Source organism: Lactuca virosa, chromosome 6 (assembly GCF_052849685.1).
Source record: "Lactuca virosa cultivar CGN04683 chromosome 6, Lactuca_virosa_CGN04683_v6, whole genome shotgun sequence".
Taxonomy (NCBI): domain Eukaryota; kingdom Viridiplantae; phylum Streptophyta; class Magnoliopsida; order Asterales; family Asteraceae; genus Lactuca; species Lactuca virosa.
The window spans coordinates 166,542,209-166,568,471 of record NC_136431.1 but is presented as its reverse complement, the minus strand read 5'-3'; the positions used below and the strand labels follow the sequence as shown (position 1 = coordinate 166,568,471).

General features: G+C 38.5%; 1 protein-coding gene and 1 long non-coding RNA gene across 7 annotated transcripts; one reads left to right on the top strand and one right to left on the bottom strand.

Annotated features, from left to right (window-relative positions):
- Positions 1-10,472: 10,472 nt before the first annotated feature.
- Positions 10,473-22,521, bottom strand: LOC145121185 (uncharacterized). Its single transcript, XR_013714524.1, has 6 exons — positions 22,425-22,521; positions 21,743-21,867; positions 21,604-21,641; positions 21,454-21,532; positions 21,038-21,111; positions 10,473-10,549 (listed from the first exon to the last, which is right to left on the bottom strand). It is a non-coding gene; the product is annotated as an uncharacterized LOC145121185 (long non-coding RNA).
- LOC145121184 (uncharacterized) lies at positions 22,487-25,196 on the top strand. 6 transcript variants are annotated; one of them, XM_079056968.1, is made up of 9 exons: positions 22,487-23,037; positions 23,108-23,214; positions 23,290-23,368; positions 23,466-23,608; positions 23,882-23,998; positions 24,138-24,235; positions 24,399-24,504; positions 24,630-24,788; positions 25,006-25,196. In XM_079056968.1, exons 1-3 carry the CDS (start codon positions 22,830-22,832, stop codon positions 23,296-23,298), a joined length of 324 nt encoding a protein of 107 aa, XP_078913094.1. In that variant the 5' UTR covers positions 22,487-22,829; the 3' UTR covers positions 23,299-23,368; positions 23,466-23,608; positions 23,882-23,998; positions 24,138-24,235; positions 24,399-24,504; positions 24,630-24,788; positions 25,006-25,196. The 6 variants fall into 6 exon arrangements, with proteins under 6 accessions (XP_078913094.1, XP_078913098.1, XP_078913096.1 ...); XM_079056972.1 differs by having other exon boundaries at positions 23,882-24,039; XM_079056970.1 differs by having other exon boundaries at positions 23,700-23,998.
- Positions 25,197-26,263: the final 1,067 nt, after the last annotated feature.

Below are 26,263 nucleotides of genomic sequence, written 5' to 3'. Positions count from 1 at the left end.
GTACTGTTTAGTCCTTGTAATTTTTTGTGTGCTTTCATGTTTCCTATAAATAGGGACATTACTTAGAGTTAGATAAGAGTCTTTGTACTAACTTGTCTACATACTCTCTGTAACAGTTGAAAGCATAATAGAGCTTAAACCAGATCATATTTACATCGTGTGTTCAATCTATATTCATATAACTCTGATTTGATTCCTACTTAACTTGAAACTGATCTGAATTAGTTTCAAGATTCTTTTTATGTGACACTTGTTTTCACGACATGTATTATTATGAGATATGTAATGACCTAAAAACCTTATATTGTGAGTTGAATTATGTATTTGGTATGAATATGATTTGGGGTGAACATAAAACAGTGCACTATGATAATTCAGTGATGTAATATATAAGTTCTTATACTTATTTTGTTGTATCAGAAAAAGAGTAGAGTTAAACTATGAAATTATGAAAGGAAATGATTGTTCAGTATGAGACAGTTCTGTGATTATAAAATTTTTCAAAAACGGAGTCCGTATGAGAAAGTTATGGCTGTTTGGAGTTGAGATGAAAGTACGTTGCTATTTCAAGAAAGTCAAAATCAAATAGTCAACTCGTGGGTCACCACGGCCTATTCACATACTTACCACGATGTGGTATGTAGTGATTCACCAGGACATGTGTCGAACGTTGAAGGACATGTGGCAAAAGGAGGCAATACGTGGCAAAATCGGAGAATGTAACCACAACGCGTTGCGCATATGGCCACGCCATGGCGTGTTAGGGTGCAAAGTCACTCTTGGATGTGATATTTTAGGCTTACCTTCTTGTATGTGTAAATGGGTTGAGTCTTTCCTATAAATAGGAAGTGAGTGACTCCCATTATGTAAAGGAACCATTTGGAGTGTCAGACTAGAGAGAGAAAATTTGTACAAACCCATTTGTATATCCTTTCTAGATCTAATATGAGCTTAAAAATATTTATTTACTCCTTGTGTTCTTGATTTTACATGATGATTCACTAGATCTTTCTAATTCCGCACATGCCATCATAATCAACACCACAACAATTGGTATCAAATAGTCTTTCCTATAAAGCGATGTTCAACTCTTTCTCTGTTCCATTGTCCTGGCTATCTCAAGCAGGATCAACTGCGACATATAACAAAGCAACTGATACGATTACTTTTCATCTGGTGAACGACAAAAAGGTCAGGCTAACCAAGAAACTATTTTGCCAAATTCTTGATATTCCGAATTTGCCTCCATATGTCTCATTTACTTTTCCACAAATCGTTCACATGTTTAATGAGATGGGATATCAGCCACCATTGTCCAAGATTAGTGATTTTAAGAAATCTGGTCTTCCACGAATCTGGAATTTCTTATTTGGTATTTTTCTACGCTGTTTGACTGGGAGATCAGTTGGCCTTGATAAAGGAAGAATGGAGGTTTATGCCATGGTTGCTGGAATCTACTATGATCTTCAAGTAGATTATTCTACACAGTTGTGGAAGGAATTCCAAAAGGGTGTAGAACACACGAATGCTATTCATGGTATTTCGTGTGCACGATACTGGAGTTTGATTCTGCAACACTTTTACAATAAGGAAGGGATTTTGGTACCCACTGATGAAGACAAAGCAGTTTTTCAATCTTACCACTATCCGAAGGAGGTTACAGATAATGCTGATGTTTTTCCTACAGTTGCTCGTATTCCAGATGTGATGCTTAAAAGAGTTGATTCTTCGAACCCTGTATTGGTAGCCTATTTGACGACAATTGATTCTTCAATTAAAACTGGTGTTTTACTGGGAGGAGATAATAAGAAAACCAAGAAGTCGAGAAAGCATGAAACTGAGTCCAGATCTTCGAAATCTCCAAAGAAGAAGCCTGAAACAGTTGAAGTGACTGTTGCTGAGACTCCAGTAATTGAGCCCATTATTGAAGAAACACGAGAACATGTAGTCCTTCCTTCGAAGACTGACATGTTTCGAAGAATTAAAATGAAGTCCACTCACAAAAGCAAGTCTCCAACGCACAAAGTGGTTCGAAAACCTCAAATAACTCATCAAGGGATTCTAATTAGAGAAGTGCCCGCACCTGTTTCACCGGTGTCCAATAAACGAAGGGCTGAAGACATGGCAAAGCATTTGTCAAAGAAAAAGAAGAAGAAGACTCGAAAACTTGTAATCTCTACTGAGTCAACAGATGATGATAGTGAACGAATTCCTGAAACTCCAGAGTTTACTCTTATCACCGAAAGTTTCACTCCTGGGAAGACAGTTGTCATACCACCCGAAGTTTCGATTGCCAAATCAGTTCCTGAGGAGGTTCGAACTTCAGGCATCCCTGCACACGTATCTGATACGGATGCAAATGTCCATATGGGTGAAGGAGGTTCGAAGAATGAAGCTACAGGTCCATCTACTTCTGCTCCTTTTGCAAGTACTGTTTCTTTACCGTTATCTTCTACTCCTCTTACTTCAACAACAGATTCCCCAACATTCGAACACATTCTTGATCAACCCTTTACGTCTATTTTTTCTTCTCAATCTACTGAGCCACCCAAAACAACTTCACCTATTCAAGATACTGTTTATATGGAAACAGAGACTGATAATGAGGGGTTTGGCGGTATGTTTGACGACTTGGAGTTTCATGAAGAAGAAGAGCAGTTTCCAGACCACATGCTGATGACCATGAAGCAGTTTAAGATTTTAAATCAAAAGTTGAATTCTGTCATTCAATCCCAAGCAGATCTAGGGGTTGGTTCATCTGTTTCAAGTGTTGAAGTTGATTCATTGCTGAAGGTGTTTGAATCCAGAATCATAAGTAAAGTATCGGGGATGCTTAAAGATTCTGAATCTCGAGTCTTGGAGAAGCTTGATCATAATGATCAAAACAATGAAATTCGGATCAATTCTCAGAGTTCGAAGTTTGCTGGTAATCTGAAAGAATTGAAGAATGTTGCAAAGGAACGACATGTTCTTTTTATTCAAGATGTGAAGAAAGTTCGAGAGGATGTCAACTTGCAAATTCACGAACTTCGTGAAGATATGAAAAGAGAAATAGCAACTGTTCAACATGACTATGCATCATTGCATCAAAAGGTTGATATCATTTGTGACGCAGTCACTCGATTTGTTAAGTTGTATGAAAATTTGAGTCCTCAAATTACTCAACTTTCAACATCCGAAAGTGCAAGCTTTGAAGAAGTGCTTAAGTTGCTTAAGGAGTTAAAAGAGATTTCTGATAGACCAGTTTCTTCTCCATTGATTACTCCTGAATTTTTATCTCAGAAGTTTATCCAATTCGAAGCCATTCTCAACAAGCAACTTGCTCCTCTCTTTCGCATATCAAGTCTTCTTCCAACCACAAATGCCCCACCTGTTTTCAAAGGGGTGCAAGGGGGAGAAAGAAAAACTAGTGAGTCGAAGACTAGTGGAGAAGATGCGAAAGTTGTGGGAAAAGTCTTTTCTTCGAAAATCCCTACAACAAAACCAATAATTGTTTCTGCTGAACAGGTGACTTCAACAGTCGTAACAACAGTTCCAATTGCAAGACCAATTTCGAAAGGAATTGTGATTGGTAAATCTTCGGAGACTGGTGGGAGTGGTTCAAAACCAAAAGAGACAACTGACATTCAAGCATTGAAAGATAAAGGGAAATCGATTGTTGTGGAAAAATCAAAAGAAGAAAAGAAGGCTGAAGTTGATACTGAAATCCAAAAGGAAAGGTGACATGTTCACTTTGGACATCAATCCGATAGTAGGGAAACCTGCTATATGTCTTCTTTCGAAGGCAACATCAGACTTAAGTTGGCTTTGGCATCGAAGACTTTCTCATCTCAATTTTCGAAACATCAATAAACTTGTGGTACAAGATCTGGTAAGAGGTTTACCTGTACTTAAATTTGATAATGATTCTTTATGTGCAGCTTGTGAAGTTGGCAAGCAACATAAACAAGGTCATCCAATTACGATTGATTCGAAAATAGTTGCACCTCTGGAGCTCTTACATATTGATTTGTGTGGTCCTTCGACTGTTTCAACTCTCAACAAGAAACGGTACATTTTAGTGATTGTTGATGATTTTTCCAGATTTACGTGGGTTTATTTTCTCAGGCTTAAATCTGAAGTTGCACAAATCATGATTGACTTTATCAAAAAGATGGAAACAACATTGAAGAAGATTATTCGAAAAATTAAGAGTGATCATGGAACTGAATTTAAGAACAATGTTCTTGATTCATTTTTGGTGGACAAAGGGATTTCGCATAATTTTTCATCTCCATACACACCACAACAAAACGGTGTTGTTGAACGAAGAAATAGGTCTCTACGCGAAGCGGCAAGGACTATGTTGGCATATGCGAATCTTCCACAATATCTTTGGGCTGAAGCAGTATCAACCGCATGTTTCACTCAAAACAGATCGTTCATTCATCGTCGTTTCAACATTACTCCATATGAAATTCTCAACAATCGAAAACCTAATGTCAAATTTTTTCATGTTTTCGGATGCGGGTGCTTCATTATGAATCTCAAGGATAATCTTACGAAATTTCAAGCAAAAGCAGATGAAGGGATTTTCTTGGGATATTCGCATAATTCAGTTGCATATCGGGTGTTGAATAAAAGAACACGAAAAGTTGAAGAAACTTTTAATCTTACATTTGATGATTACTACATATCAGAGCGGGTGTTCTTGATTGGATCAAGAATTGATCCTTGATGGCTATCTTGATTTGGTGATTCATTTTTTTGATCTTTGATCTTCATGATTTGGAGAGTTTTTGGATTCTAGAAATCGAATTCATCATTGTTTTTACTCATAATTCGATTTTCTTCACTAGAATTCAAGTGATTTTTACTTTCTCTCTCTAGAAAACCCATTCAAAATCACTTTATCTCTCTAGAAAACCCATTCACGTTTTTGTGATCATGGTGAATTTGCCTTACAATTCTTGGATTGTGATCGTTGAAGATATCAAATACAAAGTCAATAAAGATCAATATTATGGGTTGGTGTTAAAGAATTCGATATATTGGGAAACTATGGTTTCTTATGGAGGTTTGAAGGATGATCATGGAAACTTGATATTTCAACCACTTTGTGAGATCAAATGGTTGGCTGATATTACATGGTCCATATCATCACGTAGTAGTGATAAGATTGGAGAAGAAAAATATTTGTTCGGAAAGAAATATATTTCTCTTATTGAAGACCCAAATGATCTTCGTGCTCTTAAGGTTGTTGAAGTTGTTAACAATGGAGTTCAATGTGATGTTCTTGATGTTCTTGAAGTTCATGATAAGAAGATTCAAGTTGATTCTCAATATGAAAAAGTTTTTTGCTCGATTGGAGTTCAAACCGATGATATTTTGTGTTCTTGTGATTCGTTTGAAGGAATGATTCCTTATCGGAAGTCGGTGATCCAAGAAATTCACAAGTATCAAACTCCAAAAGATTTGATTCAAACTCATAAAGTTGATGTTGTGGAAAGTGGGTTTGTTCATGAGATCAAGTCTTCAAGATGCAAAAAGATGAGAAAGAAAAAGAAGAAGAAGATCAATCGCAAAAATAAGCGGGTTCACTCACAAAAATCGTCAAATGTTGTGAAGACGAAATCCGTGAAGCAAATTTGGGTTCCAAAGCAACAATCTCCAAAGGTTGCATTGAATTTGAAGTCAAAACCCAAAAGTGTTGGTGGTTCTTTTGAAGATGTTCTTGGATCGTTGAAGAACACGAAGAACGAGTTGTACATCTCGCATAGTGGGTGGTACAATGTTCAAATTGGAGATTTTCTCATTCCAACAAAAAAACCAAGATCTTCTAAATTCGATTCGTTCGTTGCAAACGGAAATCGATTCGTCAAAGAGGTATCACAAATTCTTCAATGGATTCCAAAATGTTCATAAAATTTTCTTTGAAAAACCCATTTGTTATGGTCCAATAATTTTTCGTTGATCAAAGTCCGATCCAATCCTATTTGTTTGTTCAATTCAATTTTCAAATTGTATTTGCTCATTTGAATCGAAATTTATGCACAAAGTTATTTTGTGATCTAAAATTTTCTAATCATGTACTGTTCATAAATCATCGTGAGCCCAAATTTCATTTGAATTGAAATTTATGCACATATTTCATAGTGATTCAGTTACTTTTGAGTTAGCCCAATATTTTCGATCTAGTACTGTTCATCAAAACAATATTTGAAGTCCAACATCTAATTTTCTTGATTTGTAAATGTTTTAAAGCCCAATTAGCTTCACCGTTCATTATATCTCAAGTCAATTCCCATCTGATATTGTTTTGATTGTACGCTTGCATTACGAGTTGTACATTTGTTCCAAGTCAATCTCCATTCTTCATCAGTTGCTCTTTCGCAGATTATTCATTAGTCGATCTTTCATCTCTTCGTTTATATTGATCATTTGATGTTGATTGTTTATATAATATTGAGATTCGATTTCATATGATTAAATATATGATGAAATCGATTTACTTCATGACATATAGTAGAAATCGATATTTGGATCTTGATTTTGATGAACCGAATCAAGAACACATGAGAATGTCGATGACTGGTTTTGGATTTTGAATAATTTCGAAGGGCTGTACTTGAATGTTGGTTGATGATCGATTTCGTTTGATTTCTTCAAGTCATTCTCATCTGATTTGGAAGTCAATTCGTCATGAACGAATGTCAAAGTTTAAACGAATGGATTTTGATTTGTGACTGTAAAGTGACGATTGACGAGTTTAAATCAATAGTTGAGTTCTGAGAAATTGGATGCTTGATCTAAGTCAATGTGCGAAGGGTCAAGGTTTGGATGCTTTGAGAACGAACAGTAGAGTATGTGATTTTGAAGATTGTTGATGTGTTTAGGGTGAATGAAAAGCGAATCACAAAAATTTATGGTTGATGGTCGAAACATTTGGAGTCTGGGTGTGATTTTGTGTTGACGAAACGATTTTGGAGTTGCGATTTCGCTTTTGGAGTCGTTCGTTCGAAGAATTTGGGGTTAATGAACGAAGGTTTAACGATCGATTTGGGTTAAGATTCAAAGATTTGGGAATCGATGTTGGCTAATGAAGGTTGATGTTCACTGGAAATCGAATTCGATTTAGGGAGTATGTACAATCAAAGTTTCGTTTTTTATTGTTGATTTTGAGGTTTGTTCATGAGGTATCGATGGAAGAACAAGAACGAAGCCATGGATTTTATCGTTAAAAAATTTGATGTCGATGGACTGGAAAACGAATTGATTATGTTTGAGGAAGATTTCGAACGAATGGTCACAGATTGTGGTTATTAGAGTCGATATCTCAAAGTCGATGGCCTCAATTAACGAAGGGTTGAAGAGTAGATGGCTTGATTTGTGTTGTTGACTGAAAAACGAAGCAAACAAATGTCGATAATTTTGGGAAGAACTGTAACGATGAACTGTAAGAACGAAGAATGATTTTTGGGTTGAATGTACGAAGTGTGAAAATTCGATTCAGAGGTATTCAGAGGTTACTGTTCATTAAGAGGCTTCGAATGCTTCGAATTCGTGTGTTTGGGAAAATTTTCGTATGAAAAAAAAAATTGGGGAAGATGATTTCGTACGAAGGGGTTATTGGGGAATTATAAGAAGGGTCTATGATTTTGAATGTACGAAGAGGATACGGTGCTTCGTATGAATGGAAGAAGAAAACAAACAGTTACAATTTTGGTCCCTGCTTTTTTAACGAAGTGGTATAAATGGTTCAACCCTTCGTATGTTTGATCAAGTCTTCGTATGATTTGAATAAATGAACAATTTTCGAATTCAGCCCCTGAACTTTCGAATATTTGGCAATCTCCACAATTAATTGAAGTTTCGAATGTTTGACACTTTTCACCCAAATTCGAAAATTTTCTGAATTTTCGAATGTTTGGGTCAACTCTTCGTATGTTTGGTGCACAAAGACAGAATTTTCGAAAATAGTCCTTGAGGCTTCGAATGTTTGGCGGTTCATACCCAAATTCGAAAAAGGACTGTTTTTGCTGAAAATTGAAGAAAATGCATTTCAAGCCCCTGCAGTTTGTGCAAATTGACGCTTTCTACCCAGCTTTGGAAAAGGGGGAGAGTTTTGCATATTTGGCTGTTTTTGGCGCAACGGGTCTCTGCAGAATTCAGAAAGTGACGATTTTTACCCGGTTTTTGAAAAATCTTGCAACTTTCACCCAAAAAGTCAAAAAATTTCATAAATTGGAAATTTTTTGTGGCTTTTTCGTGATTGTTTTTCCATGCAAGATTTTTGGTGATTCATTTTTGGTACACATCAAGGGGGAGTATTGTATTGTTCATTCCTCGAGCGCTTCTCACCCTTAATGGGTTTTATAATCATTTTTTGATTATAAAAAGGGGGAGAATGATGGGTATTCGAAGCGGGTTTCTCGGATATTCGTTTGCGGATTTTGAAGACCGGTGTTACTTCGTGGGGGAGTTTGGTCTTGATCGCGCTAGTCGTTGGAGATTGAAGCCGGACATCCAATCCTAACTTTGAGGGGGAGAATGTTAGGGTGCAAAGTCACTCTTGGATGTAATATTTTAGGCTTACCTTCTTGTATGTGTAAATAGGTTGAGTCTTTCCTATAAATAGGAAGTGAGTGACTCCCATTATGTAAAGGGACCATTTGGAGTGTTAGACTAGAGAGAGAAAATTTGTACAAACCCATTTGTATATCCTTTCTAGATCTAATATGAGCTTAAAAAGATTTATTTACTCCTTGTGTTCTTGATTTTACATGACGATTCACTAGATCTTTCTAATTCCGCACATGCCATCATAATCAACACCATAACATGGCGCGCCCCAGAGTATAAAAATGTCTCTTTCGTGTCAATTGGGAGATTATGGCATGCATGATTAAAGGTGTTTTTCAGGAAGCATTCTAAGGAGATTTTAATAGAGGAGTTGTATCGTTATACGGGAAATACATGGTTGAGTTACGTGATTCGCTGATGTATTTTTTGTCCCGTTATTACGGTTATGTGATATTTTGTAGAGAATTGTTAGACCCGAGTATGTGTTACTATATTTCTTGATATGGTGCTGTTACTAAACCGGTGATTTGTTAAATGTTAATTTGTTCATTACCGGTTAAATACCCTAATTTACCGAGATTTGTCGATTAGATTAACAGCTTGCGGGGTAAAGTCGTTATTGAATTGTGACTACTTTGGGTGACAAATAGTTACCGAGTCTCGTTGGTGAATGAAGAAAATGAGTAGAGAGAATAAAAGAATAAAATGAAAAGAATGTTCATATATATATATATATATATATATATATATATATATATATATTATTAGAAAAGCGCTTAGTAGTTCAAATATGAATAAAGAGAATAAAAGAATAAAAGGAAAAGAATGTGTGCATATATATATATATATATATATATATATATATATATATATATATAGAGAGAGAGAGAGAGAGAGAGAATATGAAGAATAATATCTTGTGAGTGTCTAATGCCGGCTTGAGTAGTTGTAAGTCCATTAATATTGTTATTAGAGTAAATGGTTGGGTTGCGAATATTTAGTTGATAAATGAGTCTTGACAAAGTATACATCGATGAGTGGTGTATTCTTATATCATGATTATTATGTGTATCATTTTTAAGGATTACTCACTAATATCTTCGTAGCTTATCTTTTTTTATAATGTGCGTTGAAGGTAAATTTATTTAAGAATTAGATACTTGAAGAAAAGAGATTGTGACACCCGACCCGAATCATTATATTTTAAATATCTTTTAAATCGATCTGGATGATAAGTACTTGTATTGGATTCTTAATGTAAGTATTAAAAGTCGGGTGCTACATTTTACCGTAGTCGAACACCATCAGAAGTCGACCACCACCGTCGACCACCATAAGAAATCACATTTTAATTACCTATATAGGCTTACTTTAGATATTGATTTTATAGGTATTATGTCATGGAAATTGCTATAGAATGGCTGGCCGTTGCAATTTTGGATAGATAACTTTTTATTTATCATAAATAGGGGTTATATAATTGGGTGTATTGAAACAAATATCAAATTAAGGGTTAGTGATTACCTGTGTTCATTGAAATCCAAATATTTGGTCAATTTTTATTTTGAGGTGGAAAGGAAAGTATTAAACTAAGATGGATATCAACTTTTCTATTTGGATTATCAAATTATAGAATCCCAAATACGTTAGAAAATCATATTTAGCCCCATTTAAATATAGACACTTCTTATATCCTTTCTATGTTTCCCCACTACTTAAAGATCAGTCACATTTCCTCTCTATGTCACCCCTCCATTGAGGTCTGCTGCTTTGCCTACAACTATGTTGTTCATGTAACGACCTAAAAATCAAGGGTAAAAATTTCATTTTTAATATGGCTAGAACATTGATACCATTTATTTCAAACATTCCAAATCATCATTAAGTGAAATAATTATCAGAGTTCGTCCCAAAACCATTCATTGCGGAAATCATAGGTGTGTGCACTGCGATCAATCTGAGCCCTTCATTTCCAAATCGATGCAACCTGAAACCAAAATTGTAAACCGTAAGCATAAAGCTTAGTGAGTCCCCCAGAGCATACCCCACACACAATCCACATAACACATATCGTATTAGCTGTAAAAAGCTATCTCTACCGTTATCACATATCAATCAGCTGTAAAAGCTACTCTACCACGTATCACATATGAAATAGCTATAAAAGCTCTCTCTACCATTAGCACATAACAATTAGCTATAAAAGCTACTTCTGCCACATATCACATATCAAATAACTATAAAAGCTATGTCTACCATTGGCACATATCAACTAGTTATACAAGTTATCTCTACCGTTAGCCACAAAGGCTATCTCTACCATTAGCCACAAGGCTATCTCTACCTTCAGCCATAAAGGCTGTCTTTACCATTAGCCACAATGCTATCTCTACCATCAGCCATAAAGGCTGTCTCTACCATTAGCTACAAAGGCTATATCTACCGCATATCACACATACATACATATCACACACCTCTACATAGCAAGTATACCAACTATCATAAAATGGGTCGGCCTTGGTGCCTTAGACCCATTGGTATGGTGAGAAGACTCACCTGGCACTGCTGAAGCCCCGCAGATAAAACTCCCCTTGCTGGTTGACAGATTCTCGAACTGTCAACATCAAACAATACCCAATTAATAATTGGGTTCCAACACATAACCACAACTCTATACTTGGGGTAAAAGACTACTTTACCCTAACTCAAATTTATTCAATTCAAGGCCCAATCCAAAGCCCAAAAGCCAAACCATGGACCAAAGCCCAACATATGGCCCAATTTTCCAAATTGGGCCCAAGCCTATACATGGCCTTATTCTAAGGCTCAACATCATATAGTCATTAAGGCCCAAACTATGACCCATCTATGGCCCAATTTTCCCAATTGGGCCCAATCCTTCATATAGGCCTTATCCTAAAGCCCAACTAATTACTCTAGTCTATATGATTATTCTTGGATGGCTCATTAATAATCCAATCATCAAGGCCCACTAGAAAGGCCCAACAATAAACCCAGTGAGATTAGGGTTTTCTCATGAAATGATGATTAGGGTTAAGTGTCCCTACTTAACCCATTAAGGACTTAATCTATTAAGTCCCACCTGGCCTTAGGTTAATTACAATTGGTTATTAATTAATATTTTAAATTCATTAAATATTTCCGATGCGGTCCCGATAAGTCACAAATTAGGGTTTCATGGCATTAGGGTTTTCCAAACCCTAATTAGGGTTTCCAACCCATATTAGCCCAATAGGCCCAATAACTAGGTCCTTTGACCAATTAGGGTTCATTAGGCCCATTATGATTCCACTAGGCCCATTAAGGTTTCACTAAGCCCATTAGGGATTCATTGGGCCCATTAGGGTTTCAAGCATCCCAACCGAATCAATACAACAAGGTAAAGCACACAACCACCCGACACGGCGGCCGGTGGCAGCAGCCCCCACCCTACTGCGGTGGTTTGAGTTTACATTTCATTATTCTTCTTTTAATTACATTTTACAACCCAAAAATAAACACACACTAAAAAGTGAACACACACACAGCCACCTAGTGGTGGTCGGCGGTGACACGTGGTGGCAGCCACCACCTCATGGTGGTGGTGGTGGCTATCCTCGATTTTCCGGCTATGCATAACACACACACATACTTCATACTATATTTCATCGGAAAATACACACTCACACCAATGTATACCCACTACCACCCACACACGGTGGACAAAGGTGGCAGAAAAAAACAAATGGCGGCAACGACCATGGTTGGCTGCCATGGTGGCTCTCTTAAATCTCCGACCAGCTAACAAAACGCACACACAAACACGATGGAACAGTGATTCATACGTCACGATAGCATCTAAAACACGCACACACACATCTCTTGCTCGGAAAAGAACCCAACCACCCACGTGGTGGCTAAATGCGACGACATATCTGAGATGGAGGCACAAGCAGTGGCTAATGGCGGCGAACGGAGAGCGTCGACGGGATGTAGCAGCCTCCTAAACAACAGCGGTGACAAATCTTGGTCTTCAACGGAACGGTAGCGGCGGCGTCTAGCCGCTATGGAATGGAATCGGAGGCGGCGATCGTGGCTGGAACATGGTAGCATGAGAACGGAAAGCAGCAGCGACCAACAGCGACAAAAGATGGCGGTGAAACCTCCGTTGAAGTGGTAGTGGCGATGCAACAGTAGGAAAGAAGATGACGCCCGTTCTTGGTTCTCGTTGGCATGGACGATGGTGGTCGCTCGGATCTTCGTCTGGTCGGAAAACTTGAAGGAATCGGGAGGCATAAGGGGTGACGGCTAGAGATTGGTAAGGTGGCGGCTGAAGTTAGAGATAGGGTTAGGGTTTGGAGGTGCGACGAGGGAAAGCGGGACACAGTCTTAAACCCCCGGCTCCATAATACACTTCAGCCCTTTTAACACAATTGGTCCCTCCATCCCAAAAGGCTTTCAATTGACGTCCCAAATTTACCATATAGCCCCTTGCTTCCAAGAATTCTTCCAATCTAAGTCCAAAAGATACCAAACAACCCTCAACCCTCAAAAGTGTTTATAATTTAAACCCCAAAATTACACTTTTAACCCCCGGAATCCAATTTATAACATTTGGCATTAAAATACTCATAATAATTACATCTCGGGGCTTCAGAGTTTATTATTTATTTAATTGATTTTAAACGGAATGTTACAACTCTCCCCCACTTAAATTAGATTTCGTCCTCGAAATCATTCCTTACCATTCCTTATGCGCCAAACCACTCAAGCAACATGGTCACCATCCTGGGCACACCCTAGCCTTCCCCGAGGTAGCCGCGACCAATCTTCGCATAGCCCTAAAATCCGCAAGTGAACGAAATCCTCACAACAAGATAACATCTACTCGGTCTGAAATCTGTTGTCTCAAGATGGTCTAAATCCCTGACAGACCACTCATACTGAATCATTATCGTTGAATCTAGTATGTTTATCCCTCAACTGACTACTCAACTTCTGATAACCTGGGGCTCCCACTTGAATACTGAAATCACAGACCCAATTATCCCCACAAGTCATTTAGCGTAACCCAAGCCATCTGTTATTCCATCCGAACTTTCAACCCTAAACACAAATACTACACTGCCCAAACGCTGAATCTGCTCGAACACTGAACTGCCTGAAGCAGTATGTTGCCACATGGCTGCTTTCCAACAGCTACCGAGACCTCCTGGGCCTCAATTCGCTCGCCAAACATCTGAAATACCGGGTTTCGGCCCGGCTGCGGAGCCAAAGGACTCCAACTTAGTCGCCTCACACGACTTCTAAACGAAATCCTTCTCTAGACTAGTTGCTACTAGTTATCATGCCATTGTGGCTCTAACAACCTTCTGATCTAACCGATCGGGTCCATGCGTCGAATCCTGTCATCATCAAATCCAAGACTAAAAGTGATTGCTACCTGACCAATGGTAGCCTTATCTCACACATCCTTAAGCAGTCTATTACTTCCCTGGTCTCATAACTGTAGTGACGCTTCTACAGTCTTATCATTGGCTCAACCAGAACTAATCCATTTGGGTAATTCTGTAAACCAATATGTGGACTTACCATGTCATCACTGCTACACCCGAACTGGTGGGTACTACTACTCCTTACACGGTCTGACAACGCGCTCATGCTATCTACTAACCTAGTGGATGCTACGGCTACACCCGTAGTCTTACAACACTCTAGCACCATCTGCCAACTTTGTGAATGTTACGGCTCCCCCGTAGTCTTACAACACTTTCCACACTACCTGACTACTAGTTAATGCTATGGCTCCCCCGTAGTATTACAACACTTTCCACACTACCTGACTACTAGAGAATGCTACGGCTCCCCCATAGTCTTACAACACTTTCCACACTACCTGACTACTAGTGAATGCTACGGCTCCCCCGTAGTCTTACAACACTTTCACAACCGTAGCCCAATACCTTACCCCTGATCTATCGATTCATACGCATGTGGAATCAATCACATACTTGACCGGTCACCCGAAATGAACTCGATTCATGACTGGAGCCCCAACCTGTTTCCCCAAATTTTGTTATCAAGCCCCGAGGAAGACGTGGTTCACATGGCGGGGAGTCTTACCGGACTCCCAACTCGCACAACCCTCAAACCAAATAACCCCTTGGGCTGCCATTTTCCCTCGATAGGGACGAGAAGCCCATCCCGATCTCATACATGTCCCTGTACTGAATACATGCGCGGTTCTCCCCCACTTAGATTCGACTAAGTCTTTGCATTACATGAGATTTGAAGGACCACGGAAACAGAAGGTTAGGTTAGGAAGGGAGAAAGGATATTTACCAAGACTACTGAAATAGCACAGATTCCACACACTCCTAAAGATCAGACAGACACTTCCCGAATCCCAGAGAGACTAATAATCTCAGACGCCTTGAAATGATGCCCCGCTTATATCTTGTAGTCCAAATAACCGATGTCCAGGCCAAGCCTCAACAGTAAACCACTTCCCTTAGTGCCTCCAAAAGCCGACTCGAGCACATTGTCTGAGTCACCAATCTTGTCTGTAAACCTTCCGCATCATATCTCTGAACCGATCCCGACCCTAGACCCAGATAACATTGAACGCTCCAAACCAGCAAAGAGGTAAACCACTTTTCACTAACCACCCCGTAACTCACGGTATGCAAATAGCATAAGACAATGTTTGAAGGTATAACCCCAAACACAAATGGGGAAACAAACCCCGATATACACTTACTAAAACCCTTGAAGCGAAAACCCTCGTGCAGTTTCCCACAAGAACGGCACTGAATCCTGCCCTGATGGCCTCTCAAAAGCTGACCCGAACTCTTGGATCTCTTTCCGGGACCCTCAATATAGGCACCCGATCTGTTTCCCCCTTCCCAACGTGATCCAACCAATTCCCTGCTCTCGAGATCTAGAAATTATATCATTCAGGGACTCGCACCCTAACCCACTTGCCAGTCCAATCGTCAACGGCTGAACTACCATAGTTGGAGCGACCTTTGCTCTACACCGGGCTACTAACTATCCTTAAGACATAGTATCCAATCCAGAAAGTGCAATAAATCGCATAATCGATCCATGACGTCCGATACAATAGACCCACGACTCACTCAAAACCCTGACAGTCCTTCCGCTGACCGGAGCCGGGACCAAACCCTGGTCCTCCCTCATGTGTGCTCATCCTCATCTGGCAAAGCGGCTATCCCCACAGTCCAATCATAACCAAGAACTCTCCTTCCCAGGCTTCTTAGATTCTCCAAGACTTTCCCCGATTCGAGTATGGATCCTGTGCTTTCAGTAGTACGGGCCCAATACTACCTTCCAAACCTATCCATACTTTCCTCCGGAATCATCACGGACCCTCTAAGTCACCTACTCCCATGATGTACTAAATGTCTGCTAAACAACAACACAATATCCACTGAAGCACCTCCTAGGCTCCCCCTAGATTCCCAACTTCACCGAACCGCCCCACTAACTCACTGGAGCATATCCTAGGCTTTCCTAGGTTCCCAACCTCGCCCTGCCATCAGCTGCTGAAGAACTCCCCACGATGCCAGTCATCTACCTCCTGGATATTGTCACATCCGCTTAGTAGCTGAATCCCATCGCTTAAGAGTTCCACAAAGCACAAGCAAGCAACATTCGTGCAGTTGCACTCCGACCCAAAGAACTGTCATAAAACATTCAGCCCACATATCGCAACTCGCGCTATCCACATCCATCCATCCTCACTGTCGGCTGCCTTATGCATGCAAATTATACACAGAACAGGATCTAATAGACTTTCGAATAATAGACTCTACCCTAGGACCACAACCAAACAAGGAACAAGAAATAAGGCCAAATCAATTATTCTAAGGCTATAAGATCCTAACCATATACAATTTTAAAAGCATACACACAACAGTTACAAATACCAATTATCATTCTCATTCCAGCATGGCATCCAATATTCTCGCGGCTACAAGCATCACATATCAGGCCAACCTATTGCTGACTACTCAACACTAGCATGCAAGTCTACCAGTTCATACAACATACACATGCATCTCCCCTAGCTCTAACTAGCATGCGATTCACAGATTCATAATCAAATCATAACAAACAACATATGTGGGTATTCTGGGAAACTTACTTGAGCCCGGCTGATTGCATGCACCACACCCTTTCTTATCTTATAAAATCTTTACTTAAAACATTTTTCTTTTGAAAACTTTACAGATCCTCAGTTTGAGTTCAGGCACACCCGAAAGTACGTCTGAATCCCTCAAACCAAGGCTCTGATACTAACTTGTAACGACCCAAAAATCAAAGGTAAAAATTTCATTTTTAATATGACTAGAACATTGATACCATTTATTTCAAACATTCCAAATCATCATTAAGTGAAATAATTATCAGAGTTCGTCCCAAAACCATTCATTGAGGAAATCATTGGTGTGTGCACTGCGATCAATCCGAGCCCTTCATTTCCAAATCGATGCAACCTGAAACCAAAACTGTAAACCGTAAGCACAAAGCTTAGTGAGTCCCCCAGAGCATACCCCACACACAATCCACATAACACATATCGTATTAGCTGTAAAAAGCTATCTTTATCGTTATCACATATCAATCAGCTGTAAAAGCTACTCTACCACATATGACATATCAAATAGCTATAAAAGCTCTCTCTACCATTAGCACGTATCAATTAGCTATAAAAGCTACTTCTGCCACATATCACATATCAAATAACTATAAAAGTTATCTCTACCATTAGCACATATCAACTAGATATACAAGCTATCTCTACCGTTAGCCATAAATGCTATCTCTACCATTAGCCACAAGGCTATCTCTACCATCAGCCATAAAGGCTGTCTCTACCATTAGCCACAAGGCTATCTCTACCATCAGCCATAAAGGCTGTCTCTACCATTAGCTACAAAGGCTATATCTACCGCATATCACACATACATACATATCACACACCTCTACATAGCAAGTATACCAATTATCATAAAATGGGTCGGCCTTGGTGCCTTAGACCCATTGGTATGGTGAGAAGACTCACCTGGCACTGCTGAAGCCCCGCAGATAAAACTCCCCTTGCTGGTTGACAGATTCTCGAACTGTCAACATCAAACAATACCCAATTAATAATTGGGTTCCAACACATAACCACAACTCTATACTTGGGGTAAAAGACTACTTTACCCTAACTCAAATTTATTCAATTCAAGGCCCAATCCAAAGCCCAAAAGCCAAACCATGGACCAAAGCCCAACATATGGCCCAATTTTCCAAATTGGGCCCAAGCCTATACATGGCCTTATTCTAAGGCTCAACATCATATAGTCATTAAGGCCCAAACTATGACCCATCTATGGCCCAATTTTCCCAATTGGGCCCAATCCTTCATATAGGCCTTATCCTAAAGCCCAACTAATTACTCTAGTCTATATGATTATTCTTGGATGGCTCATTAATAATCCAATCATCAAGGCCCACTAGAAAGGCCCAACAATAAACCCAGTGAGATTAGGGTTTTCTCATGAAATGATGATTAGGGTTAAGTGTCCCTACTTAACCCATTAAGGACTTAATCTATTAAGTCCCACCTGGCCTTAGGTTAATTACAATTGGTTATTAATTAATATTTTAAATTCATTAAATAATTCCGATGCGGTCCCGATAAGTCCCAAATTAGGGTTTCATGGCATTAGGGTTTTCTAAACCCTAATTAGGGTTTCCAACCCATATTAGCCCAATAGGCCCAATAACTAGGTCCTTTGACCAATTAGGGTTCATTAGGCCCAATTATGATTCCACTACACACGGTGGACAAAGGTGGCAGAAAAAACAAATGGCGGCAGCCACCATGGTTGGTTGCCATGGTGGCTCTCTTAAATCTCCAGCCAGCCAACAAAACGCACACACAAACACGATGGAACAGTGATTCACACATCACGATAGCATCTGAAACACGCACACACACATCTCTTGCACGGAAAAGAACCCAACCACCCACCTGGTGGCTAAATGCGACGACAGATCTAAGATGGCGGCACCAAACGGCGGTGAACGGAGGGCGTCGACGGGATGTAGCAGCCTCCTAAACGACAGCGGTGGCAAATCTTGGTCTTCAACGGAACGGTAGCGGCGGCGTCTAGCCGCTATGGAATGGAATCGGAGGCGGCGGTCGTGGCTGGAACATGGTAGCATGAGAACGGAAAGCAGCAGCGACCAACAACGACAAAAGATGGCGGTGAAACCTCCGTTGAAGTGGTAGTGGCGATGCAACAGGAGGAAAGAAGATGACGCCCGTTCTTGGTTCTCGTCGGCATGGACGATGGTGGCCGCTCGGATCGTCGTCTGGCCGGAAAACTTGAAGGAATCGGGAGGCATAAGGGGTGACAACTAGAGATTGGTAAGGTGACGGCTGAAGTTAGAGATAGGGTTAGGGTTTGGAGGTGCGACGAGGGAAAGCGGGACACAATCTTAAACCCCCGGCCCCATAATACACTTCAGCCCTTTTAACACAATTGGTCCCTCCATCCCAAAAGGCTTTCAATTGACGTCCCAAATTTACCATATAGCCCCTTGCTTCCAAGAATTCTTCCAATCTAAGTCCAAAAGATACCAAACAACCCTCAACCCTCAAAAGTCTTTACAATTTAAACCCCAAAATTACACTTTTAACCCCCGAAATCCAATTTATAGCATTTGGCATTAAAATACTCATAATAATTACATCTCGGGGCTTCAGAGTTTATTATTTATTTAATTGATTTTAAACGGAATGTTACAGTTCAACCTAGTACATACATCGCTGAGTCACCATGTTGTAATTTTCACATGACTCGTTGCTTTCAAATATAAGTGTAAGTTGCTTTCAAATATAACTGTAAGGTATGTTCTAAACACTATATTTTCAATATAATCATAATCACTATAAAATGTCACCATAAAAGGGATGTAATATTCATGTGTATGTTTTATTCAATATAAAACACAAAAACTACGCAAAGTGAACATGATGTTAAATTATTCACGACCTAGATTCAGATCCTCCTAACCACTCAAGTTTTATTTTGGGTAAGCAATTCAACCCTCTCAGAAACCTCTCATCTATTGGCGGGAGATTCACTCGTATTATTGCTACCTTACGAAACAGTTCCTCGGTGATGTCTTACTCATTGATGTTATAGAGAATATTATTGGTAACAAGGATATTGTTAATGATAAATGAACTATTTTGCGCATACACAACATTCTGCAAAGGAAACGAGCAACCACGAATAATGATGAAGGGGGTTTGAAGCCACCACAAGTGTATAAAGGTCTAGCCAATAGGAAAAATGAAGAAAAGTCTTTGGATAACGTGTCACAACCAAGATTCATAAAATATAGCAATCAAAATAATGGATAAAGAGATAAATTATAGCCATTAGGTCCAAACAATATCTAAGGGTCACACATACTTTGACTAATGATATAAACTTAGTTTTTTCATATCAACTAGGGATGAGCATAACCGGGTACCCGCCTATTTTAGCTGGAACCGGAACCGCTCCCGGAACCGGCGGTTCTTAAATTTTTGGAATTGGAACCGGAACCGCCTACACCGGTTCCTAGAAAATTGAAATCGCTCCTGGAACCGCCGGAACCGGTTCCGGTTCCGGGTACCCGACTTCTTAAATATAAAACTTTTTATTTATAAATTATAGAGTACATGACATGGATATTAAAATTTACAAACATAAGAAGTGGAGGATGTGAAAATAAAACAATTATAAAAACTTCATCTTTTACATAACCACTTATTAAAATTTAAAAACACTTCCCACAATTAAAAAACATCATAGAAAACATTTCCCAGCAAGTGAAATTTAACAAGTAGAGCTGTAGAAATGACAAATTTAACAAGCAGCAGCAACCATGTCAATAATATTGGTTGTGGTATAACTGTTTGACTTTAGTCTAACACATCTAGCATCAACATCAATGGAACTTTTGGTCCAGAAAGTAAATACATTTGAATCCATAATCTATAAGGAAATAAGAAATTTAGAGTCATTCCAGAGATTTCAAACTTTAACAAGAAATTAATATAGGTTTTATAATTTAAGTGCAAGAGTCAATAGGTTACTCGTGTGTAGAATCTTAAATGAAAGATGTTCAATTTATATCACAAGATTTTCAACTTACTATATCATTACATCCTATGGGGAGGTTAAATATGTCAAATGACAACACAAGTCATTATCTTTCATTTTTCTGTTTTTTTTATGTAACAGATATAGAAATGCAAGAGATTCAAACAAGTATCACAAGTGGTTATCTTTCATTTTAACAGAAAGCAGTAACAGGTTCAACCTTCTCAAAGCTTTTATTTTTTATGTGGGAATATAGAAATTATGAAGATAGAAATGATGCATTGGAACTAAAATATTTGTACCTGAGGTTTTGTACCAGCTCCTAGAAGTGCAAGTTACATCAATTTCGTCTCCATCACCAAATTCGTTATGCTAGCTAACAGGGAACAAAATGAAACAAATCACAACCAACATTAGTATAAATAAATGCAGATGACATTAATAAAGAGTTCAATGGTATGATTTATTATGCTTGCCAACAGATGAACCAAATCTGAAGCACGTTTGATTAAACACACACACACATCAATGTCGCATAGCCCTACCAGATAGCCAATTACAGATTTAAGTCGAGATAAAACATAGGCTAATATCAGGACCTCAACCCCTAAATAAATTCAAGCAACCCATGGAGCATTGGCTATGCTCCGAACCCAAAAAATATTGAATTAAATTGAGTAAAAGAGAAACTTGAGCGGGAAAGATTCAGGGTCAATACCTGGTTTGCGCAAATAACCTTAAGCGCAAGTAACTTGATGAAATTGGCGATTAAAGGAGAACAATCCGCCTCTTGGCAACTATGTAACATCAACCATAGTTAGCGATATTCACAAAGAAAGGACAAAATTCCGATTCTGCTAGAAATTACCTGATTCGGTGGAAATTATTGGGAGTCAGATAGATTGCCTGAGCGGGCGACCGAGTTCATAGAGATAGAATGATGGAACGATTAGGTTAAATGAGGAGTTAGAACTGGTAATCAAGCGATGAGAGAGACAAGGAAGAACCTAAGTAGGGATGATCGGAGCGACGTGGTACTCACGATGGTCTACTCCAGCGAATCAATCGACGTGGTCCACAGTCGTCTTCTACCCTTCTTTGATCGATGTGGTATTTGCCTATTTGTGGCAAACTGGTAATGTGAGAGACAGAGAGACGAGTGAATTTCAAGTCCTGGACGATAACTGGTTTGAGAGGGGAGAGAGGAGAGTGACGAGAAAAGGCGGCGTTTTTTTTAAGAATGAAAATCTAAAACCCTAAAAACAAATTAGGTCCAGCCAAAATATAAAAATTTAATATATATATATTTTTAGAAAAATGCGGGTACCCGTCGGTACCGGTTCCGGTTAACCGACGGTTCCGGGTCCCCGGTATTGGAACCGGAACCGGCGGGTATCCAGCGGGTATCGGTTTCGTAAAAATGAGAATTGAAACCGGAACCGCTTAAGGCGGTTCTTAAACTTTAGGAACCGGAACCGGAACCGCCTAAAGCAGTTTCGGTTCTGGAACCGGCAGTTCCAAGACGGTTCCAGTTTCAAAAGCAGGTACCCGCTTCCGCTCCTCATCCCTAATATCAACTCTAAATGCCTCTAAAATTTGGAGGACCTTGTATTTATAGTGAAAGTTGATTACCCCTGCGGAGACAAATTTATATACATAATAAAGTTTGACAATCTTTAGGAAAAGTACCTGACCACAGTTACTGTTCATGGATTATTTTAACGCTACCATGGTCACCGCTTCCAGGCGGCATCTCAGAAATATCTTCCGTCCTTCCAGAACTCTCTCTATTCCTCGGACAGAAACCCACCGCCTCATACCCCCTCCTTTCTACGGTATTGTCTACGCTCAAGAAATATTGGGCGTTTCCTGCCCTCCACCTACTCCAGCCTCTCTTCTTCTCCTCAGAATCGTCGACCTCCACCAGCTCCTACCGTAGAAAGTGAGTTTCAGAATCGTCGGCGCCCACAAGCCCTAAAAGCACCCCACCGATCGGTTTTGCTCCTTCTACTACTATGCTTATCAATTGCATGTCCATCTTTCTCCTGTATCTTCTATTTCAGATGCGTACTGGATTCCCAACTTCGACGACAGATGGTTTGCCACCGTATCGATGTCGGCTTCGAGACACCGGGCTCACCTTTTCTGTTTCCGGCTCCATCACCACCATTAGCCGCCTCATCTGGACCTGCTTCCCAACGAACTGTGACTGTAGATGTGCCTCCTACTAAAACAGAGGTTCCACCTGCAGCCACAAACTCCATAAATGACTTTGAAGCACCAAAGGAGCCAAAGAAATCTGGTATGTAATGACCATTTTGACCCTTTGTAATTCTACTTTTGCAATAAATTATAACTCAACATGTTCTCAGCTTTTGTTGGTGTGTCGCCTGAGGAAACATTGAATATGAACCCGTTTGAAAACTTCAAAGAATCTAAAGAGACTGAATCCCCGAAAGATTCTCAGTTTTTGAACCAAGTAAGAATTTCATTGTGAACTATGATCCATTTCAATATCTGGGTTCATATAAAATGATATGTTTTATGAAATTAGGGTTCCTAAAATGGATCTGCTTCAAACCCGATGAATAAAGATTTTCTGCTTCATCACTACTCTGTCACATCAAAGAAAGGTAATTTCATTTTTGTTTTTTTTTTGTTTTTAATCAGATTTTTGTGGACCTACTACCTGTTTGTGGGTTATTCTAATATGACTAAAGTTTTTTGTAGTTGTCGATTTTCCTCTGGACCTTTGCCAATTCCATATCAGTACAGTACGTGAACTGAAACTTCATCACCCACGACTACGAGATTGATTGACGTTTCTGATTACTTTGGACAATTTGGTTGACCGTACCACACTTAATCCTCAGGTTACTACTTCTTTTTTGAGTTCTTAGAGTTACATTTCAATGAAATTGAACAAATTTAAGACTATGAGTGTTGGTTCTTTCCTTAGAAAAGGCCTTGAAGATTACAGGGAAATGGAATAAAAAAAGGAGAGCGATGAGGATGATAGACGCAATAGAGAGTTGTGTGATAACATTTTGGTTTCTTATGTTTTGTTCTTAGTCCCTGTTGTTACTGAATTTGTTCAGGTAACTAAACTAACTCTGGGTTTTTCTGTTGCAATTATCATATAAAAGTAAAGGAGCATTTTTTCAATGTTGAAGAAGCTCAACTATTATAATGTTGGAGTAAACCAACTGGGATGCAAAGCCTGTGGAGTGTCGACCAGGCATGGAACCAATCAGAAATAAGAGGTAACAAAAGGAGATATTCACTGATTGAATATATACACATGGCAAGTTTTGACTTTCTTATGTATTTCTGCTTAATGTATGCATCAACTTGAATATTTATAGAGTTCTTTTTCTCTGAAATATGAGCCACTGATTATAGGAAAACTGAAATCTGCTACAAATCACCAGCTACATGTTTCATATGGAGAATGGTTCACGTTTGCCTTTGAGAACCAATTTTATGGCATTGCTAGAAAGGTGTCATGTTCTTCCATTTTAATGATTTCGCTGACCATAGCTTAAGACAAAATGAAACTTCTACAACATAGATTTTAATTCACATTGGTCAATGGAATTAACTACACCATTGAAACAAAAAAATCCAAGATTTCTGTTAACTGTTGTTATCGACTTTATGTAGGAGACGCAAGAGTCGTCACTGCCTGCTTTGGTGGTGATGGCTGAAATGTTGACAGGGTTCAAGACGTTGATCAAGGGTTACAGTTGATTGATTTCAAGAGCATGAGGTACTAATATTTTTTTATCTGTATTGTTCCATGTAATACGAACTTTGTAAATTTAATATATGAATGATAAGTTGAAATAAAAATTGTTACACTTCTCCAAATTGAACTTATACTTCATTTTTCAGTGAGTTTTCTTTTGCTTCAAATATGGAGATTACCAATGTAATGGAATATGAAGCACTTGCAAAGCAGAAGTTACCCAAGATGATCTGTGATTATTATGCATCGGGTGCAGAAGCTCAATGGAATCTTATGGAAAATCGAAATGCTTTTTCAAAAATATTGTAAGTCATTTCTTCAATTCATTTAGTTCTGTCCTCATATCATTAGTCTTGAATTCTTTTATACAAAAATTGGTTTCAAACGCGTTTAATTATTGATTTAAGCAAGATAATATATGACCACAACAGTTTTAGGCTTCAAGATTTTAACCAACAAGTAATGTTCATACATCTCTTGAAGTTGATATATTTCTTGAAACTGATGTTTTTTTTTTTTCAGACTGTAGATCAAGCGTCTGAAGATATGCAGACCCAAAATCAGCATCTGTTACTTTTCCAACATTTATATATATGTATGTGCATTTCATTAGGAAAAAGCATCAAGGGTGGTTCAGAACATGAACTCGAGTTCCCTTTTTTTTTTTGGAAAGAACTATGCTGCAATTACAGTTATTGAAATTTTTTTTTTAACTATATTTCCTCAATTGTAAAAAAAGGAAAAGTACAATCTTTTCTATAAAACCAAAAAAAAAGTCTATAACATGAAGAAAATGCAAAACGGGACGATCTGTCCATGGAAAATGCATGATGAAAAAAACATTTGCTGATTAGATGAGGTTTATGTTTCAATAAATAAATCAATAAACTATGTATCGTGATCTTCTTTCCGAAATCGTTTAATCAAAATCTGACCCCCACAACGCGGGGTCACTTTTCTAGTTAAATGTGAATTTTCAAATATTCATATTAGAAAATTGGGTTTGTCTTTTGACCAAAGTGAAGTCTTATTATTAATATTTAATACCCCAATATATTTGCTCCAAAGACTTGCATTATTTATACCGATGATGATTGATTTAATAAATTGTGATTGATTTTTTAAATTATCTTTGATCAAAATCATTATAAGCTACTGAATTTCTGTGTGATTATCTAACATATGAAATGGATATGTTTGTTTTTGTATTTTTTTATGTTTATGCGTGAGAAAAGAAATTGGGCATAAAAATATGTTAGTTTAGGCGGAAATGGTAAAATATAAAGTTTGGTAAAATAAAGGAAACAGTAGAATTAAAACCGTGCAAAAAAAATGTGATATATGGCAAGCTGAAATATATCTATTTAGTGGGAGGGGTAATGTGTAAAGTTTGAACTAATATTAGTTTCCAAAATTTAGGCGACATTACTGCACTGTGACTTTAAATTAAAAGAGGGTCATTTTTGGTATTTCAGTTTGTGTGAAAGGGGGTTGAGAAATTGACACGTAGAACATGAAGGTTTCGTTTATTAGATAGGAATATATATATATATATATATATATATATATATATATATATATATATATATATAAATCAAAGTGAAAATATATTAAAGTGATCAGACTAACAAGAATTTAATATTAAACGTTCATTAATTTCAAAAAGGAAAAATCTAGATAGAAACACAAATCAAAAAACCAGATCTAAAAACTAATCACATGAAAAGTACTAGTCCAATGCAGAAATGAAAACTAGGGTTTTAGCCAGACATGGCTAAAA